The sequence below is a fragment of the Globicephala melas genome, chromosome 3, assembly GCF_963455315.2.
Source record: "Globicephala melas chromosome 3, mGloMel1.2, whole genome shotgun sequence".
Classification (NCBI taxonomy): Eukaryota; Metazoa; Chordata; class Mammalia; order Artiodactyla; family Delphinidae; genus Globicephala; species Globicephala melas.
Genome location: NC_083316.1, coordinates 104,198,335 through 104,218,734, shown reverse-complemented (window position 1 = coordinate 104,218,734; position 20,400 = coordinate 104,198,335). Strand labels below are relative to the sequence as shown.

The window sequence follows — 20,400 nt, the reverse complement described above, 5'->3', positions numbered from 1 at the left end:
AAAAGCTGGTTCTTTGAGAAGATAAACACAAAATTAATAAACCTTTAGCCAGATTCATCATGAAAAAGAGGGAGAGGACTCAAATCAATAAAATTAGATATGAAGAAGGAGAAGTTACAACAGACACTGCAGAAATACAAAGCATCCTAAGAGACTACTACAAGCAACTCTATGCCAATTAAATGGACAACCTGGAAGAAATGGACAAATTCTTAGAAAGGTATAACCTTCCAAGACTGAACCAGGAAGAAATAGAAAATATGAACAGAGCAGTCACAAGTAATGAAATGGAAACTGAGTTGATGATCTCTTAAGTTCAAACACATTCTAACAACATTGCAATTTTATCTGTCTCTCATGCTTAATATTTTTGACATCATTCTTTACATCCTTTTGTTCTGCATATCTCTTAACTACTTATTGTGGATAGAGGTGATTTTACTACTTTTGTCTTTTAACCTTCCTTCCAGCTTTATAAGTGGTTGACCTACTACCTTTACTGCATGTTAGCCTTTATCAATGAGATTTTTCTTTTCATAATTTTCATATTTCTAGTTGTGGTCTTTTCTTTTCCAGTTAGAGAACTCCCTTGAACTTTTTTTGTAAAGCTGATTTAGTGGTGCTGAACTCTTTTAGCTTTTGCTTGTCTATAAAACTCTATCACTCCTTACAATCTGAGTAGATTGCCAGGTAGAGCATTCTTGGTTTTACGTTTTTTCTTCTCATCACTTTAAATGTATTGTGCCACTCCCTTCGCGCCTGCTAAGTTTCTGCTGAAAAGTCACCTGGTAGTCTTATGGGAGTTCCTTTATATGTAACTAGTTGCTTTTCCCTTGCTGCTTTTAAGATTCTTTACCTTTAATTTTTGCCATTTTAATTGCAATGTATCTTGGTGTGGATATCTTTGAGTTCAGCTTATTTGGGACTGTCTGTGCTTCCTGGATCTGGACTTCTGTTTCCTTTCCCAGATTAGGGAAGTTTTCACCTGTTATTTGTTTAAATAACTTTTCTGCCCCCCTCTCTCTCTTTTTCCTTCTGGGATCCCTATAATGCAAATGTCAGTACACTTGATGTTGTCCCAGAGGTCTCTTCAACTATCCTCATTTTTTTTTTAATTAATTAATTTATTTCTGGCTGCATTGGGTCTTCGTTGCTGTGTGCAGGCTTTTCTCTAGTTGCAGTGAGAGGGGGCTATTCTTTGTTGCTGTGTGCGGGCTTCTCATTGTGGTGGCGTCTCTAGTTGCAGAGCATGGGGTCTAAGCACCCAGGCTTCAGTAGCTGTGGCTCGCGGGCTCTAGAGCACAGGCTCTGCAGTTGTGGCGCATGGACTTAGTTGCTCTGCAGCATGTGGGATCTTCCCAGACCAGGGCTTGAACCCATGTCCCATGCATTGGTAGGTGGATTCTTAACTACTGTGCCACCAGGGAAGCCCTATCCTCAGTTTTAAAAATTAGTTTTTCTTTTTTCTGTTCACCTTGAGTGATTCCACTACTCTGTCTTCCAGTTCACTGATCTGTTCCTCTGAATCATCCAATCTACTGAATCTGTTTTTCTTTCTGGTATATTTTTAATTTTAGTTACTGTATTCTTAAGCTCTGTTTAGTTTTTCTTTTTAGTTTCAAACTCTTAGTTAAACTTCTCACGGTATTCATTCTTTCTTTTCCTGAGTTTGTTGAACATCTTTATGATCATTACCTTGATCTCTTTATTGGGTAGATTACTTTGCTTAGTTCTTTTTCTGGGGATTTTTCTTGTTCCTTTTTTTTGGGAACACACTCCTCTATCACCATTCATTCATTCATTCATTCATTCATTTATGGCTGCCTTGGGTCGTTGTTGCTGTGCATGGGCTTTCTCTAGTTGTGGCGAGCGGGGGCTACTCTGTTGCGGTGCGCGGGTTTCTCATTGCGGTGGCTTCTCTTGTTGCGGAGCACAGGCTTTAAGGCGTGTGGGCTTCAGTAGTTGTGGCTTGTGAGCTCTAGAGCGCAGGCTCAGTAGTTGTGGCGCACGGGCTTAGTTGCTCCGCGGCATGTGGGATCTAGTTCCCGGACCAGGGCTCTAACCCACGTCCCCTACATTGGCAGGCGGATTCTTAACCACCATGCCACCAGGGAAGCCCCTGTCACCACATTTTGCCTATTTCTCTGTTTTTATTTCTATGTGTTCGGTGGATCAGTTACATTTCCTGATCCTAGACCAATGTCCTTATGTAGGAGACATCCTATGGGGCCCAGCAGCACACTCCCTTCAGGTCACCAGATTAATATGCTCTAGGGTTGCCCCCTATGTTGGCTGCATGGGCCCATCTGTTATGGTGTGGCTGACTACTGTTAGTGCCCTGGTAGGCAGGGCTGGCGCCTGGTCTGGTTGGCTGCCAGGCCCTGCCTCATACAAAAGCTGCTGGCCTGCTGGTGGGGCAGGGTCATGGCATTGCTGGCTACACATCTCAGGGAGCCCTGGGGTTGGTGCTGGCCTATTGGTGGACAGGGCTGGGTCCAGGGGCAAGTGGGTTTCCAGGACAGGTGCTGACCAGCTGGTGGGCAGATAAGCCCTGATGCTAATAGGCTGGAGAGGACTCCAAAATGGCTCTTTCCAGGACCAGTGTCCTTGTCATAGAACAGGCTTGTCAAAATGGCTGCTGTCAGTATTTATGTCCCTAAGGGGAGTCCCATTTGCCTCCCGCTGCTCTAGGAAGCTCTCCAAGATGAGCAAGTGGGTTTGATCAGGCTCCTTTCAGATTACTGCCTCTGTGTTGGGCCTCTGAGCATGTGAGATTTTGCATGAGCCCTTTAAAAGTGGAGTTTGTTTCCTATCGCCCTCTGGCTCTCCCAAAAGTAAGCCCATCTGGCCTTCAGAGCCAGTGGTTCTGGGGACTTGTCTTCCTGGCGCAGGACCCTGGGTTGGGGAGCCCAGTGCGGGAGCTCAAGACCCTTACTCCTTTGGGAAGACCTCTGCAATTGTGATTGTCCTTCTGTTTGTGGATTGCCTATCTAGGGATGTGGACCTTGACTATACTGCATCTCCACCCCTCCTACCAATATCATTGTGGTTCCTTCTTTATATCTTTGGTTGTGGAAAATCTTTTCTGCTAGTCTTCAGGTTGTTTTCATCAATAGTTGCTCTGTAAATAGTTGTAATTTTGGTGCACCCATGAGAGGAGGTGAGCTCAGGGTCTTCCTACTCTGCCATTTCATCTGAAGCTAGCAAACTTTTAACCTTCATTTAGGCTCCATGCAGAAATGGAAGATCTAGTTCTGATTGGAGCCAGTCATGTTCTTTCCTTCCCTGGATAAATCCTTCTTCTGGAGTGTACAATTTGATATAGAGATTCTTCTTCTGGAGACTACAACTTGACATAGTTGGATTACCACCCAGTTTAATACTCTGCCTCTCAAATGTAGAAATGAATCAATTGCTCAGAAAGGTTTACAGTTGCTTCATATGACTACCAGTCATACAACTGGCATGATTATATGATTACATGACAGTGAAAGAACTGGCAAAACTCAGAACTTACTGCTGCAGATTTTAAATGTTTGCAACCTAAAATCAAAACCATAAAATTAAAGAGCATTTAAGATAATTAAATATATACCTTAAGTAGTACTAACAAGATAGAGCCCATACCTATTTTAGTTACCAAAGTTTAAAAAAATTTATGGGGAGATGTAAGTAGAAATCACCCAGTATTTCATTTCTAGTGAATCCCTCTTCCTCCTTGTTATTTAGTTTTCTTTACTCCAGGGTGGCTTCTGGATTTACAAGCGTTTTATTCTGTTCAGCAGCCACTCGGATTTGATTGTGCAATCAGTACTCTGCCTTCATTTTTCTTCTGTCAGTAAACTACCTCTGGAGCAAAAAAATTGGGTCACAAATGCTTATCTGTAAAGCTGACAGCATATCACATCCTTCACGCAACGTTACAGAGATCAACCGTGTCAGAGCCCCAGCATCATCATGCGACTGCTGTTCTTATTTCTTTGTTTACCAAGAAATGGCTTAATTTCCCCATGGGCGGCTTTAACCCTTGAATGGAAATTGCCACAGCCTTAAAAAGGAGGGAATGTGCAGTGGAAGGATGCACATTGCTCACTCACCACTGTTCTCCCCTAAAGTGGTCAGCAGAACCATTCAATGCCAAGCAATCTAGGAAATTTCTTCACAGCCCCCCGACAGCTGACTGGCTTGGACTGACTTCCTAACTGGGCATCCACTTAATAAACAGTGTTTTAACAAGTCCAGTGCTGATGGGGAGGCAGACCAGAAACTGTGAATATCTCTGTTTTTTCAAAGGGCAAATCTAAGAACTAGAGTCCTTGTTCAATCTAAAAGAGCCCATTCAGATTTTAATCTCTAAGTAGAGAATAAATATGATCATGAAGTTTTGTTCTGGGTTCAACCTCACAAATTTCCCCTCACCAAGGATGCCCCAGCTGAGTGCATAACCTGGCAACAGCCTTCCATAGAGTGTCATTCCTCTGTGGCCATCCACTTGGTGGCAAGACTATTGCTTGGGACCTCTTCTAGCATGGAGGGGAAAGATTTCTCTTTGGAATAGATTTGTGTCCTAGATATTGATCTGCCTTCCTTGTCCGTAATGTTTCTGCCTTACCGTCATGGTGACTTCGCTATGCACCACATTGCTTCTGATCAAGAAGCTCATTTCACAGCACAAGAATTTCAGCAGAGGGCTAGTGCCCACAGAATCCACTGGTTTTTACCACATACTCCATTGCTTAGCAGCTGCTGGCTTAATAAGACAGTGACATGGCCTCATGAAGGCCCTGTTAGGCTACCAGTTAGGAGAGACACCCTGAAAGCATGGGGTTTTATTTTACAGGATGAAGAAACCAACATATGTGTGCCTCTCCTATAGGCATGAGTCCAAGAGTCGAGGTCGGAGTTAAGAGTAGCTCCTTACACTATTATGGCTAATAATCTACTTATGGGAGTCTTGCTTCCCATCCCTGCCATTTTGAGCTCTGCTGGTTTGGAGGTGTTGGTTCCCAATGGACAAATGTTTCAATTGAATTGGAAGCTACGACTGCCAACTATTTCTTTTGGTTTATTAAAGCCATTGAACCAACATGCAACCACCACCACTACCACCACCACAAATAACAACAAAGGGGAGTGGGAAGGAAGAAGAGAGAGAGAGAAAGGCTCTGGGAATTCAGACCCTTCAGGAATAAAGATTTGGGTCACCTCACCAGGTAAAGAATTGTGACCAGCTGAGGTGCTTTCTGAGGGCAAAGAAAAGATGAAATGTGTAGTGGAAGATGGAAGAAGATTATAAATATATCTTTGCGATTAGTTACAGGAATGAAGACTAGAGCAGCTATGCATATTTTCTTCCTTTCTTTGTGTATATATGTGTATGCATTTGTATGATATGTATTATAAATTTGTTTATAGTAACAATTTTCTCTTTTCCTTCCCTTTTTTATTATTTTTTAAAATTTTATTTATTTATTTATTTATTTATGGCTACGTTGGGTCTTCATTGCTGCGTCCGGGCTTTCTCTAGTTGTGGCGAGCGGGGGCTACTCTTTTTTTTTTTTTTTTTTGTGGTACGCGGGCCTCTCACTGTTGTGGCCTCTCCCGTTGCAGAGCACAGGCTCCGGACGCGCAGCCTCAGCGGCCATGGCTCACAGGCCCAGCCGCTCCGCGGCATGTGGGATCTTCCCGAACCGGGGCACGAACCCGTGTCCCCTGCATTGGCAGGCGGACTCTCAACCACTGCGCCACCAGGGAAGCCCAAGGGGCTACTCTTCATTGAGGTGCACGGGCTTCTCACTGCGGTGGCTTCTCTTGTTGTGGAGCACGGTCTCTAGGTGCACAGGCTTCAGTAGTTGTGGCACGCGTGCTCATTACTTATGGCTTGTGGACTCTAGACCGCAGGCTCAGTAGTTGTGGTACTCGGGCTTAGTTGCTCTGCGGAATGTGGGACCTTCCCGGACCAGGGCTCGAACCCGTGTCCCCTGCATTGGCAGGCGGATTCTTAACCACTGTGCCACCAGGGAAGTCCCTCCTTCCCTTTAATATTCTACTCAAGCTTTGTTTGAGGCTAACTTTACAATTTAGTCACTAGAGGATAGAATATTCAGATGGCACTGTGACCAAATTTGAGGAATAATTTAAAATTAATTTATTTTAATTATTATTTTATTTTTAATTAAAACTCTTTGGGGAACTTTGAGTTCATTATTTTTCCCATTCTTGGTCCAATTACATCTAGAAATGGCCCCTAGATTATAAGACCAGGAGACAGGGCCAGGCACCAGGGAGAGGAGAAGGAGGCAGCTGCCAGTGCTGGAGTCCTGGGGAAGGGGCCACTCCTTCTTCAGGCAGGAGTTAGGACAGGTACAGGTGCAGGATTGCCTCTGACGCTTCAGCTAGTTGGCTGCCTTCCTCACACCCTCCCTGAGGGCAGGGGATGGGTCACTGGGATCTCCCTGAAGCAGGATGTGCACCCCATCCCGGTAACCCTGCAGAGCTGCAGGGTAGGTGCTTGCCTTCTCCTCCCGCAGCCCTGGGTGATGAGCTCTGTAGCTTGGCTCAGAAAGGTGGTGGTGGGCCCTCCTTCCTTTTCCTCTCCCTGCCTTCCTGTTTCCCAGGGTCCCTGGTGCAGCCTTTAGGACTCTGCATCAATAACAACTCACTTATGCAGGTAGGACTGAGGCCTGAGACTTCTTCCTTGGAAAAGGGGTCCACGAGGGCAATTCAGCCTTGGTGTGTGGGGCTCGGCAGGGGCACGGGACGCCTCCTTGGTGCTCCCACAGTTAAAGATGGCAGGTCTGGATGGTGAGGGCGTGGCGTGGGGGATGGTCCGTTGGCACCTCCAACACGTCGAGGCCCCTCCTCTCCATGCCCCTCCTTTCTGCGGGGGAGCCGCTCGTGCAACCAGGATACATCATGGCCCCAGGGCCGGGGCTCATCGAGGGAGCGGTATGGGGATCAGAGAGGCTGGCAGATGTGCAGGTCCCTGGACACTTCGGAGGACCGTGTCACCTCCCCACCCCGGAAGAACTCCTTGAGTTGGGGGCTGTCGAGCGCGGAGATGTGCACCGTGAAGCGAACCAAATCCTCAGCCCCCTTTCGAGGCTTCTTGATCACCGAAGCTTTGAACCGCCAAACACCTGTGCGCGGGGAGGGGCGGGACCCGGGGGAAGCAGGGAACTCGTGGAGGAAGCGGAAGAGGTTGGGTGGAGGTTGTAGGCCGGGTCTCCAAGCAGCTTGTGGAAGTTGCTGAATCGCAGAGATGGATACAGCCAATGTTGGGACTTTGCATCTCATCATTTTCAGGTAAGGATGAGACTGTCTTCCTTTCTATGAAGTAGAGTGGTGTCTCGTTAGAAACAGAGTTGTGTTTCTTGTTGCGTGAGAGTTCAAATATGTATAGAAAGGGTGGTTATGGGGCTTCCCTGGTGGCGCAGTGGTTGAGAGTCCGCCTGCTGATGCAGGGGATGCGGGTTCGTGCCCTGGTCCGGGAAGAAACCACATGCCGCGGAGCTGGGCTGGGCCCGTGAGCCATGGCCGCTGAGCCTGCGCGTCCGGAGCCTGCTCCGCAACGGGAGAGGACACAACAGTGAGAGGCCCGCATACTGCAAAAAAAAAAAAAAAAAAAAAAAGGACAAGAAAGGGTGTGAATGGATACTGCGTAGCCCACGGGGTGGCTAGTAGCCATTATTAAGGGATTCCCTCTTAGCTTGAAGCCCTCCCTTGTGATGCTAAGGTTGCAACACTTCAAACCGTATTGATGTTTTGCCAGCTGTTCTCTGTTAGATTCCGCTAACAAGGGGCCCTAGAGAGAGACTGCGCGCTGAACGGGAAGAAGGGATTGCTCCTTTCTGTTTACTCCCTCAGAGCTGCTAAACTTCTTCCTGTTACAGTGAGTGTCGCCTTATGCTCACTTCTTCGGTTTGGCACTGGCAGTTTCTTTCTGGAGCAGCAGCTGGAACCAGTTTGCAGTTTACCCAGCATTTGCAGAACCAGGCTCATTACGCCCCCCTGAGACATTAGCGCCACCTGACGTGCCCCTGCTGCAGAGGGCAGAGTTTCAGCTCCACCCAGCCCCTCCCCAGCTTTTAAGCTTGGGTAGTTTCAGCCACCTGGCTCTTGTTCCCTCCAAACCTGAGTTTGCTACTTTCCTGCTATCTTTGTGTTCTGATTCCCTTTACTGTCACTGTTACCGAACCAAACTTGGGTCTGCTTGCCCACGTGCAGTAAAGCCAATCTACTGACACACCACACTGGATCGTGGTGAAGGAAAGTGCAGTGTTTATTGCAGGCCAAGCAAGGAGTCCAGGCACCTAGTGCTTAAAAGGCCCAAACTCCTTGAAGGCTTTCAGGGAAAGGTTTTTAAAGACAGGGTGAGTGAGGGGGTCATGGGGTACGTGATCAGCTTCTGGACATTCTTCTGATTGGCTGGTGGTGAGGTTAATAGGGGGTCACTATCATCAGCCTTCTGTTCCAACAGGTCTGGGGTCTAAGTGCTCGTGGGCAGCACACAGTTAACTTCTTCCACCTGGCGGGGGTTTCAGTATCTGCAAAACAGCTCAAAGGACATGGCTCAGAATATTATCTATAGCCCTTGAGGGGGAACTAAGGTCCTTGACTTTGTTTAATGGCTGAACTATTATTGTCTTGCTTGACTGTTTTCCCTTATTTCTGCATTTTCTCACTTCTCTGATTAAAGTTACTCTTTGGAACTCGGGGAAGGCCTAGGAGGCTAAGGTTTTTCTACAGGCAGGAGGCAGGCAGAGGACGTGGGGGTTCTTTTATGGGAAGGCTCCATAGGGCCCCGTTCAGTTACAACACCAAGTTAACAGTTTTCTTTGTAATTGGAGTATAGTTGATTTACAGTGTTGTGTTAATTTCTGCTGTACAGCAAAGAGATTGTTATACATATATATAATTCTTTTATGTTCTTTTCCATTATGGCTTATCACAGGATACTGAATATAGTTCTCTGTGCTATACAGTAGGGCCTTGTTATCCATCCATTCCATATATAATAGCTTATTAGCTACTAACCCTAACCTCCCACTCCATCCCTCCCCCAACCCCCTCCCCCATGGCAACCACAAGTCTGTTCTCTATGCCTGAGTCTGTTTCTGTTTCATAGATAGGTTCATTTGTGTCATAATTTAGATTCTACGTATAAGTGATATCATATGGTATTTGTCTTTCTCTTTATGACTTACTTCACTTAGTATGATAATCTCTAGTTGCATCCATGTTGCTGCAAATGGCATTATTTCATTCTTTTTTTTTTTTTAAGGCTGAGTAGTATTCCATTGTATATATGTACCACGTCTTCTCTATCCATTCATCTGTCGATGGACATTTAGGTTGTTTCCATGTCTTGGCTATTGTGAATAGTGCTGCTATGAACATTGGGGTGCATGTATCTTTTTGGATTATAGTTTTGTCTGGATATATGCCCAGGAGCGGGATTGCTGGATCATATCATAATTCTATCTTTAGTTTTCTGAGGAACCTTCATACTGTTTTGCATAGTGGCTATACCAACTTACATTCCCATCAACAGTGTAGGAGGGTTCCCTTTTCCACATCCTCTCTATATGCTTACCTTTTTAGTGCTATTTTCTATGCCATTTTTTGACAATACCATTCTAAATAGTGTCATAATTTAAGTGCTCTGCTATTGAATAGTCTCTAATATTTTGCTGTTAAGGCTTCAGAGAATATTCTTGTATATAAATCCTTGACTAGATCTCTGCTTATTGCTCTGGTATAAATTCCTGGATAGAAGATTACTAATTCAGTGAAATTTGAACCATTTAAAGGCTCTTCACACAGTTGTAGAATTTCTCTCCAGAGGTAGCTGACCCACTCTTGAATCTCTAATGGGTTTTAACTATAGAGCATTGACATAGAACTTTTATAAAACTGGACTGTCAGACATGCAAACATTTTAAGAAATAATGAATATGGTTCCTATTAAGAGGAGAGTATACAATTTGCCTCACATGGCAGATGTGCTTTAGAAACTTTGTAACATTTAATTCTCACAATGACACTTTCCCCTGGTACTTTTATCCTCATCAATAAAATGGGGGAAAATGACCAAATATTTTGCTTACGGTCACATAACTCATAAAATGAGGACCCAGGAATCAAGCATTGGTTTTCTGATTTCACAGTTAATTTTTCTTTCCCCTATATCATTGCAACCCAAGAACTTGAATCAGTTTTTCGGAAGTGAATACTTGGGAGGAAAGAAGTATGGGTGAGTTGGAAGTAGTAGAGAGGAGGTGAGAAGCAATTAAAAAGCATATTGTCTCTGTTAAAACAATTTACAAACTGACAAAATACAGCGTTGGCAGGGCATTTTAACCAATGAGTATTTATTAAAAGCTAGGGGTGCACCAGGCACAATTCTTGTCCAGTAGGCCAACAAATACAAATGATGTAACCAATTCACTTATTAGCTTATCTGATTAAACAAAATACATTTCATAGAAATGATTATAAAATGCATCATAGATAAACAGAATATCTTTTATATTACAGATATTAGGGTACCTAAATAATTATGAATAAAAACCAGCCAACCCATATGGTAAATAGAAGTTAGCAAAACCACTAGTTAAATATTTTAGTCAGCAAGAGAAAAGCATGCTATCATGCTGAGATGGGTTTCAGCATTAATTACAGACATCCTATTTCAAAACACACACAGTCCACCTACAATCTTAAAAATGCAGTTTTTCATCCTGCATCAAATCACTATCATACTTTTTGGTTTAAAGATTAGTTTTGGTTTCAACATAAGTTAATTTAGTAGTTTAGTCTCATGTCTCACAAATTCTTGACCTGGGGTGGGTGAAAATCAGTTCTATTAGTTATTAGAGGAACAAAACATAAAATGAGATAGTTTAATCCACTTTGTCCAATACTCTTGCCAATACTCAACTGAGAAGTTAAGATGATATACAGGTGACTTAAACCAGAACATAACAGCAGAAGGGAGAAAACCAAAAACTAAAATGTTATTTGTTTGAAGCAAGTCTGTCCATTAGGGCTTTTTTGTTTCTTTTTATCTTTTGGGAGAGTCATGGCAAATTCTTTAAAGGATCCTATCGAGTTTGTTGGCACACGATATATCCCTTAGTTTGAAGGTTGGTTAAGAGGGGTGTACAGGAGAGAAAAGGCAGGTGGGTAGGACTGAAGAGGCATGGAGTGGAGGAGTATGTCAGTACCGCTGACACAGTCACGATAACCCACTGAACCACAGTCGTCCAAGTCTGCCAGGCCCTTCTTGAGACCTCCAGAGATGGGTCTGTTTTTTTCAGGCAGCAGCCCTGAAAACTTCCTCAGAGAGTCAAGGTCAAATTTTATTGCACAGGAACCAAAATTATTCCCCTTCCCCCATTTCCTGAGCTGGAGACCTCCAAGGGCAAGCACGGCTGGGGCTGCCCATCTGCTTGCTCCTCTGGCCAGCAGGGAGCACTCCACCAGAATGCCTGGGGAGCACCTACTTCAAGGGAAGTGCGAGGTTTTGCATTGGTCCAAGCTTCTGGCTGGTCAGTCACCATTCTCAAGTAGCTTTTGTAAGTTGTTTTGTATCTTGAAATAAGAGAAAAGCTCCTGTTATTACATAGAATGGAGTATATTAAGGGCATATTTGCTATGGTCTATATAATGCTTGAGCTTAACCTCTTCTATCTTGAATAAAAAGCTACACATGGGTTCAATTTAGATTAGGCAAATAAATGCATGATTGTGGCATAGAATTCTGTTTGACAGACCACTTTAAAATGAAAAAAGATAGGGTAAAAATTTTTTGAAAGAGTGGCACAAAGATGAAAATGTCGGTAGAGACTAAGAGAAACAGAAGACCTGGCAACACCAGGTGTGACCCATATGCATTCAGAGACAATGAGAAACCGGGTTTGACAAAGCCCATGTGATGGTCTGAATCGGACAAACACCACAAATAATGTTTAACACTCCTATTAGATATGACATTTCCCACGGACCCTGCCTATCTGTGGATCTTAAGACCACAGTATAGTGTTGGGCATTGAAAATGTGCTTGGTAAATGTTTGTTGGGTAAATGAACTTTAAAGAATTCAGAGCAAGGGATTTTCAAGAGCCAATACTGTGAGGGAGTAGGGAACCCTGTGGAACAAAAGAAAGAGAACGGTCTTCTTGGTTGGAAGAATATTCTGTGATGTCCTAGAGATCTAATCAGTATGTGCCAGGAACATCATGTGTGCTCACCTTGACCACACACCACCACACACAGAGGGAGGTTTTATACACCAAGCTAAGGGCCAGAGATGCTACGTAACAAGACCAGTCACACAGTAAGTGGCAGAGTAGGGAAAAGAACAGACATCTGACTCCAAAGTTCATGCTCTTTCTTCTGCACTGCTCCACCATTAATGCCATTCCCAGTACTAAGAAAATAAGTATTTACTTCTTTACCTGTAAGAGGCATTGCCTTCATCCCCCAAATTCCTACTTCATATCTCCCCTAGCTTCCCACAGGACCAAAGATGAATGGAAAAGCAGGAGTGGGGAGGTAGAGAAAGAAATGAAATAAAAGACTGATATCCAAAATATTTAAAACACCTGCAAAGACAAAAACCCCAAAAGTAAAACAAAGGAGATAAATGGGCAATTTACAGAAGGAATATTACAGAAAGAAATCCATATGGCCAGTATATATATGAAAAGATGCTCAACCTCAGTAGTAATTAGGAAAATGCAAATACAAACCATAATGAGATTGGACTTCATACTCTTAGACTAGGAGGTAGTAGGGGGTCAGAATGGCCTAATGGTGCCCATCTTAGAGAAACTGAGGAGACATTTGAAGCTAATTAGTTGACAAAGTCCTGCGTAATCTGTCAGTGTCAAGTGAAAAGGATGACGGAAAGGGCAGTGATGCCATGAACAGAAATGGGGAAGTTACAAGAGGGCAGATCAGGAGGCTGAGACATGACCAGTCCCTGCAGGAGAGTAGAAGGAAGTTGCTGGTACTGAGTAGAAAGAGCTGAGACCTGGCTCTGACTTTCCCGCAGCACACAGCTGCTGTCCCCCGACCATGCGCTGCTGCGTTACTACCAGCTTCCCTTAGGCTTGGGGGTGCAGATCGAGCAACAGCACATGGGTGTGGCCTGGTGGCTATTTTTATACTAAGATTCCTATGAGCAATGTGTGCAACTTATGACTTTTTACAACTTCAACACATTCCTTTTGACCCTAAATCCCCTCTTTCCTTCTTCTGCTTTGGGACACAGGTTTCTGTTGGTAGTATAGGCCTCCTAGCCAAGTAGCTGGGCTCTGCACAAGACATGGCCAGCTGTCTGCCTGTTGTGGACGAGCTCTCCTGTTTTCCTGTCCCTCATTACAGAAAGTGGTGTCCCAGCCGGGCCCGGCAGGGGAGTGGGAAGAAATGCACGGGAGGGCAGCAGGGTTCCGTGTGTTTCCAGTCCAAAGAACACCACTGTGTGCCAGAGTGAGCGAGAGAGAAAATTACCATCCCGTTCTCTAGGTCAGCACGGAAGCCAAACATTTCTAAGCATTTCATCCAAAAAATTTTATCTTCAATTCTTAGCAACTGACATTTTAGAAGGGAAAACAGTTCTCTTTGCTATCCCATACCTTCTCTAGCTTAATTGTGGATTTAAAAGAAAATTTCCAAGCTTGCCCACCGATACAGTCATTCAGTGGGAATTATCTGTCATGCCTTGGTTTAGAACAGAAGTATGCAGACTCCTTCGCTCTCCATACTTCAGTGGTTAAATGCTAGATACCATTTAGTATTGCAAGACAAGCATAATTTGACTCATTTGTATTTCATGTTTCTTCCCAAGTGAGCATAAGTGCACCATTGTGGAAAGCCACCAAATACTTGGCATTTGTGGCAGCAATTCGAAGTGAACAACTCACTCTAAACCTTTCCTTTAAGGATAAGGGTCAAAATAAAGCATGAGACAGGGACAGACATGCTGAAAGGAGAAATAAGAAATGTTAACTAGGTTTAACTCTGGGGATATTTCTGGGTGCCTACCTTCTCCTGTTCACCTCCCTACTCAGTGGGCTTATCCCCCAGGCCTAAGGTTGGATTCTGAGGAGCAGTAAAAGCAGAGGGCTTCGAAGCACAACTTTGAAGTCAGACCTGGTTCACATTCCAGTCCTGCCAGCTCTCTGGGTGTGTCTCCCGGAGCAAGTTCACTTGAAACTTGACTTCTTTTGTCAGATGGGAACAATGGCATGTATCATAGAGAGACTGAATGCAAATATTTTCTGTATGGCGACAACTAACGTGGGTGGAGCTGGGGGCTGCCCTCGCTGGTTGCGGGCACTCCTGACCGTGCCCCTCCCCGAGCCCTGTGTCAGCCGACACTTACCATTGGGCCCTATGGCACAGAGAATGATTTCTAACCAAGTGGGAAAACCACAAGGTCAACCAACAAGGAAGATGGGGTTGGAACCTATTTCTCAGTGGAAAAATCCCCTGGCTGCGTATGGTCATTTAGGTGGCCTGTTGCACAGCCATGCTTGTGTAACCCCTGCCCTGTGGCAGTGGACAGGCACTACTGCGACGCCCCCAACCCAGGAAAGAGACCTGTCACCTTTTCTAGTCTCATTATGTTGGCTGTAAGCTCTCGGCACAGGACCTCCACATTTAACTGTACGTGTGACCCCGGGCTGGATGGTGCTGTCTGTCTGTAAGAACACAGAGAAGAATTACTGTGGGCAGGGATGGCAAAGAAAGAAGTGGAATGAACACATTTTAAATTTATCTGACCAGAAAACTAGGTTATAATAGAAAACAGTGTGCATTTACCTTGTTCACATCAGAAAGGCCCTGCAGTAATCCTCAACTTCAGACTAGATGTTTAGGGGACTAAGTCTTCAAAGCTTAGCTGGAAATCTCTTAAGCTATTTTTGTTTAAGTGGCTACATTGCGCCTCAGCTTCCAAACACAAATCAGACAATTATTCTCAAGCACACAGTTTCTTAGACTACTTTTACTAACTCCCGATACCCTCTCTCTGCCCACAACTGCACGCATCTGCAAGGCTTACTGCTCTTCTCAGTCATGTATGTACTGTTTATAGGAGAAGCAACCATTTACACTAGAACTTTCATAATGTTTAGGAATGTCTTTAATCAAACTTCTGTTGATGTGTGACTTTTGCAGTGGCTTCTTTGAGACCTGCGGTACAAACATAATTGCCCTTGTCTAGTAATATAACCGATGTATTCACTATTTACCACTTGACTGTTAAAGGCATGGGCTCTTACTCTGAGGTCCACTGGGGTCCTATACCAGCTAAAACTGTAGGAAATTTAGAGATGTGTGTACATTTTCCCAGAGAGCTGCTCTAAAACCATTGATTAGATTTTCATGTTAAGGTTAAGAACCATGGTCTGTATCTCCTTTCCATTTCTTGGTTGTAATTTAATTTTAGATGTGAAGTTTTTAGATGGCATTGACTGGTCTAATTTATTTTACATAGGATCCATTTTTGAGACATAGGTACTTGGTAACTTATCGATGATTATCTAAATATTAAGAAAGCAATCAGATGTTTTTCACTGAGTAGTTCTGAAACAAACAGTTTTTTCTTTGTCCTTGATCCATAGTATCAAAATCTTAGATCCGAAAAAGGAAACTGAATCTAAACCTTCTGATTTCTAAACGAGGTATCTGAGACCCAGAGTACTGATTTATCCACACGGAATTCTGACAATCCAGACCTTCCCGTCATGGGTATTCCCTGACCTCATATAATATGTGATCTTTGTGATTTTCCCTTTAAATGGTTGTTTTTCAAATTGCATCTCCTCCTGGATTGATTATTTAAATAGTAGAATAAGTATTCCATTTGCTTTCCATTAGTGGAATTTCCCCCTCATCGTCATCGTTAATTAAATGATAACAGGACATAAGGTACATTTTCCTAATAAAATCAACCCCTTATATGGTAGTGAACTAATAGTTTGCAATAATGTAGAGCTACCTCCTAGCTTTAAGTGTATTATTAACATTTTGAACAACACGTCAGAGAGTAAGGGCAGGGTATGAATTTATTCCAAACCATTCATTAGACTTATTACTGTTTCAAATGTATATTTATGGTTCAGAAATAATCTGTGTACCAGCATTGCATAAGCCATAGAACAAGACTTTTAGGTGACTGTTAAGACTGTAAAGAAAGGCCCTAGAATTGTATAGCATAATAGTTCTCAGAGTGTAGACCCCAGGCCAGCACCAGAAATTCGGAGAACGGGCCGTGCAATCTGTTTTAACAAGCCATCCAGATGATTCTGATACACACTGGAAATATCCTGACTCACTTCTCCGCTGTTCCTTGTAAGCAACCACTGGTGACTAGGTTTTTGTAGTCATATAGACCTGAAACCTGATTCTGTTAAAATTATTTCTCTGAGTCTCAGTTTCTTCATCTGTAAAATGGGAATAATAGCTATCTTATAAGGTTATGGTGAAGCTATGAGAGGAAACTGTATCTGTGTAAAAGATCTACTGTAATAGATCTCTAGCACACAGTACTTACTCTGTAAAGAAATATCTCTACTTTTAAAACTTCAGGTAAAAGTATGCTCTAAACATGGAATACTTTATTTTACTTTTTAGAGAATGTGTCAAAATCCTCATGTAAATGGGTTTAAAGGAAAGACCACTATGGCAATAGATTTAATTAGGTTAGGCATGTTAAAAATACGTGGTAGAAAATCTTCACAGACACATTCAACTAATTACTAGTCACATGGATCTTTATAGTGGTCAAGAGTTTTGTAAATAAGTGAGTTCATACAAAGAGTTATATATGATGAAATGTGCTGAGTTACTTGAATTGCTTCTTTTCTATGAATGTCTTTTGACTCATTGCCATTGTACAAAGATAAACTTGACTATCTTAATAAATGGGCCAAGGTCACAACTGAGTCTTAGGATAAGAGAACAAGATAATGTAAAATTAGGCTTGTTTCTTGCCTTATCACTGGCGACACTGTAGCAACTCAAGAACATGAAGAGTCAGGTCATTTCTTTCCATATATACACTTAACAAAATGTCTCATACAGAATGTATCCTCAATTAATGCTTGCTAAGAAGGATGCCAAGCTCAGGTCAAACATTATACTAATGTGAACAGCAAGCAGAAGACAGCACTGGAGGGAAGTGTCTTACTCAGTCTGATGGGTGTCCACAATGGAGGTTAGTGACCCCAGCCGCTCCTCCAGAGAATTAATTCTGTATCTCATGTAGAAGGTCGAGATGATTAGTGCACAGACACTGGAAAGGGATAAAAGAGAAATTCCCAATAGGTTAGTGGCCAGGACCTGATTGATGTTTATAAAACAGTAACCTCAGAGGCAACACTGTACATTTGAGGCAAGGTATTTTCCAAAATAACTTGGCTACAGAGACTTCAAAAGTCTTTTTTCAACAGACTGATGCTTGCACTAAACTTTAGAACTAGAAGGATATTGAAAATTCTCTATTTCCTCAATTTACAAATAATGGCATTTCAGTAGTCTCGCTCAAGGCCAGCCAATGGAGATTCCCGAGCTGGTGCTCATTCCTCCCACCAGGTACTGTCGAAGGCCCTGGCCAGCGAGTGTCCAGTCTTGTGACTCACATTCTCTGCTTTATCTGGAAACCAAACTGCAGATCCTCCTTGGTTCTGAGGAACAGCCTAGAACTGGGTCAGGTTATTTTCAGAAGAACAACTGGCTAGAAGCTACAGGCTAGTTACAGGCTAGAAGCTGAGAGGGAACTTAAAAAAGTCAATGCCTAAGTTTTCAATAAAGGGGATGACATTTTCAAGTTGTTTTGGTCTCTATCCAGAGGACACGGGATAGATGGAAAAATAAACATGAACAAAGATGCTGCATAATCCAGGAAACCATTTCCTAACTGAGAGTATCCACTTAGAACTTAGTCTTCTGCTGGATTTGGCATATTTTGCTTTTCCTTCCTTCCTTCCCACTATTTATTTAAATAAGAAGGGGATGAATATGAAAAGGTGACCTAAGTTTAAGAAAAAAGGTATTGAAGTAGGAGACAAAAATTTCCCCCTAAAAGATTTGGGTCATATTAGAGGCAACTGAGATTCACAATGGCTCTTGGTAACGTGATGACATTATTCCTGTAGTAAAATGAATCATTAAGTCATTCATAATAAATACACTTACTTACACAATTGCATAGAATATAAGAATATGGTGGAGAGTCGGACATTTCTGAGACTTTACTCTGGGTATGATTCCAATGGTTTCTGACTGACCTGTTGGGTGGAAAACAAAAAGCTTCTGTTTAAAAATGATAACACATCTCCTTCGCGCAGCAGTATCCCTGTAGGGAAGAAGTACTTGAGAGACAGAATTATTTCCAGGTAATAAAAATCAGAGGAAATACTAACCAAAGCCTTTGCTTCTCATTTTAACCAGTAGTTACAATTCCTTCCCACATGTTGCATTCAATACATATCTATTGAGAGCCTTCTCTGTGCCAAGCATTGCGATGGAGTGACTGGTGAACAATACAGACCCCATCCTTGATCTCCTACCAGTACAACTGGTAAGCAGTTATTATAATCATCAGTAAATAATAATAAAATAACGTGAGTTTTACTGGTAATTTTTGAATCACAACCTCAAAGTATTCAGAATAATGAAAGGTCTTCCACGAAGGCTGTTCACCTTTGTATGCCCCACAGTAAAGCATGAAACTGGGTATAGTTTGTTGAGTGAATAAATGAATTAACATGCCAAGACCTACAGCAGGAAGGGAGGGGGAGGGAATAGCAAAGGCAGTCATAAAGTGAAACATGAGGGCCCTTTAAAAATTACAGGCAGATGCCCACCCCTGCCCCCCAAATAATCCATTCCTCACCATGCCCAGGGAGACTCTTGGCTTTTCCTTCAGGCACTCTGTTCACAAGGGCATCTGCCCGAGTTGGTTTTGCTTCTCCCTTGGAGACATTCAGAACTGTCTGGGATTCTGTCACATGGAAATCTACCAAGATGAAACGGGGCTGGGTAAACTTTCTCCCCAGTGCGTTTAAACACATAGGATCAACCACAAAGCAGATCAATCCCTTAATATGCATAATCGCCAAAGAATATAAATGGATCTTCTTACGAGCTGGTTGAGTGGTTTGGGGATGAAATCCAATGTTCAAGCAAATAAAAAATAAAATGATAGAAGGGCAGTCTGTCCTTATCCCACTGACTCATGGGGATGATTCAGCTATAATAATTAATAATATTACTAAAGAAGAGGTAAGAAAATACTGCATGTTTCTGCCTTTCAACCACTCCAATATTATGTCTATTTAAGAGACTTTTTTTTTTCTTTTTTGTCACACCATGTGGCTTATGGGATTTTAGTTCACCGACCAGGGACTGAACCTGGGTCCTCGGCAGTGAGAGCGTGGAGCCCTAACCACTGGACCGCCAGGGAATTCCCAAAGAGACATTTGTTAAATGCGTACTACCACATAGGCAACTCCCTTTCCTTGAACTTTCAAACTACCCTTTGTTTAGAGTCCCTTCCTAATTGTTAGCTCAGAAGGTGTGTTGTTTTTTGGTGGTTTTTGGCTTTTGGTTGAGCTAAGGATGTTTTGTGGAGAATTAAATTTCAGTAAAGATACAGAAATCTCCCAGACCTCGAGAGTTCTCAGATTCAGGAGTCTGGGATCCAGAACTGCTGTATCCTTCCATGTCTTGCCTTCTTTGCCGTACCACTCCATCCAGATCTGAGAATTCGTCGTTGAAATCCTGAGGGGAAATAATGAAATGAAGAGAGGGGCCCATTTTCCTTTATTCAACAGACAGAACTTTGTAACCTCCAGGCCTTTCACTTAGGCCTGACCTATAAAAAATGGAAAAGAAGGAAGGATTACCCCATACTACTGGGTTTCCTCAACAGATCACGGAGTATCTGGTTACTGATTTTTTTGGGCAGTTAGAATTCTGTTAACAAACAGTGGCCAACTCGTTTGAAATAACAAATGTCTAGGAAAAAAACTGGGATGCTGTTGTTTGAAAAGCTTCTAGGGTAAAGCTAGAGAAGTCTCATTAGCATTTTGTAATGAGAAAACATGACCAAAACAGACATACACAAGGCAAATAAGTAGCTAGAAAGTTCTAGATGCATGTTCTAAATGCAGAGAAAGGTTTTCTCAAATTATAGTTTTAAAAAGATATTGGAAATAGAAAAGGGAAAATGGCTTTAGCAAATTAGACACCGGAAGGAAAGTTTTAGCTTCTTTCTTCCCTCGAACAAATCAAAACAGGGTCAGTAACATTACTTCTAAATGACAAAAGGGTGAGAGAGGAGTGAGGAGTCGGGGAAAAAGCAGGATGTTTTTACTGTGTATCC

The 20,400-nt window shown here is 42.9% G+C and overlaps 1 protein-coding gene and 1 pseudogene across 1 annotated transcript in view; both read right to left on the bottom strand.

Annotated features, from left to right (window-relative positions):
* Positions 1 to 6,354: 6,354 nt before the first annotated feature.
* Positions 6,355 to 8,001, bottom strand: LOC115860009 (sorting nexin-15 pseudogene; annotated as a pseudogene).
* A 3,409-nt stretch (positions 8,002 to 11,410) lies between these two features.
* Positions 11,411 to 20,400, bottom strand: part of GRAMD2B (GRAM domain containing 2B) — a 66,330-nt gene continuing 57,340 nt past the window's right edge. The window contains exons 9-14 of the mRNA XM_030869763.3: positions 19,685 to 19,796; positions 18,910 to 19,032; positions 18,214 to 18,301; positions 17,203 to 17,307; positions 14,617 to 14,710; positions 11,411 to 11,595 (exon numbers count right to left, since the gene is read on the bottom strand). Of these exons, the coding sequence (XP_030725623.1) occupies positions 11,554 to 11,595; positions 14,617 to 14,710; positions 17,203 to 17,307; positions 18,214 to 18,301; positions 18,910 to 19,032; positions 19,685 to 19,796 (564 nt within the window). The 3' untranslated portion in view covers positions 11,411 to 11,553. The remainder of the gene's footprint in view (positions 11,596 to 14,616; positions 14,711 to 17,202; positions 17,308 to 18,213; positions 18,302 to 18,909; positions 19,033 to 19,684; positions 19,797 to 20,400) is intronic.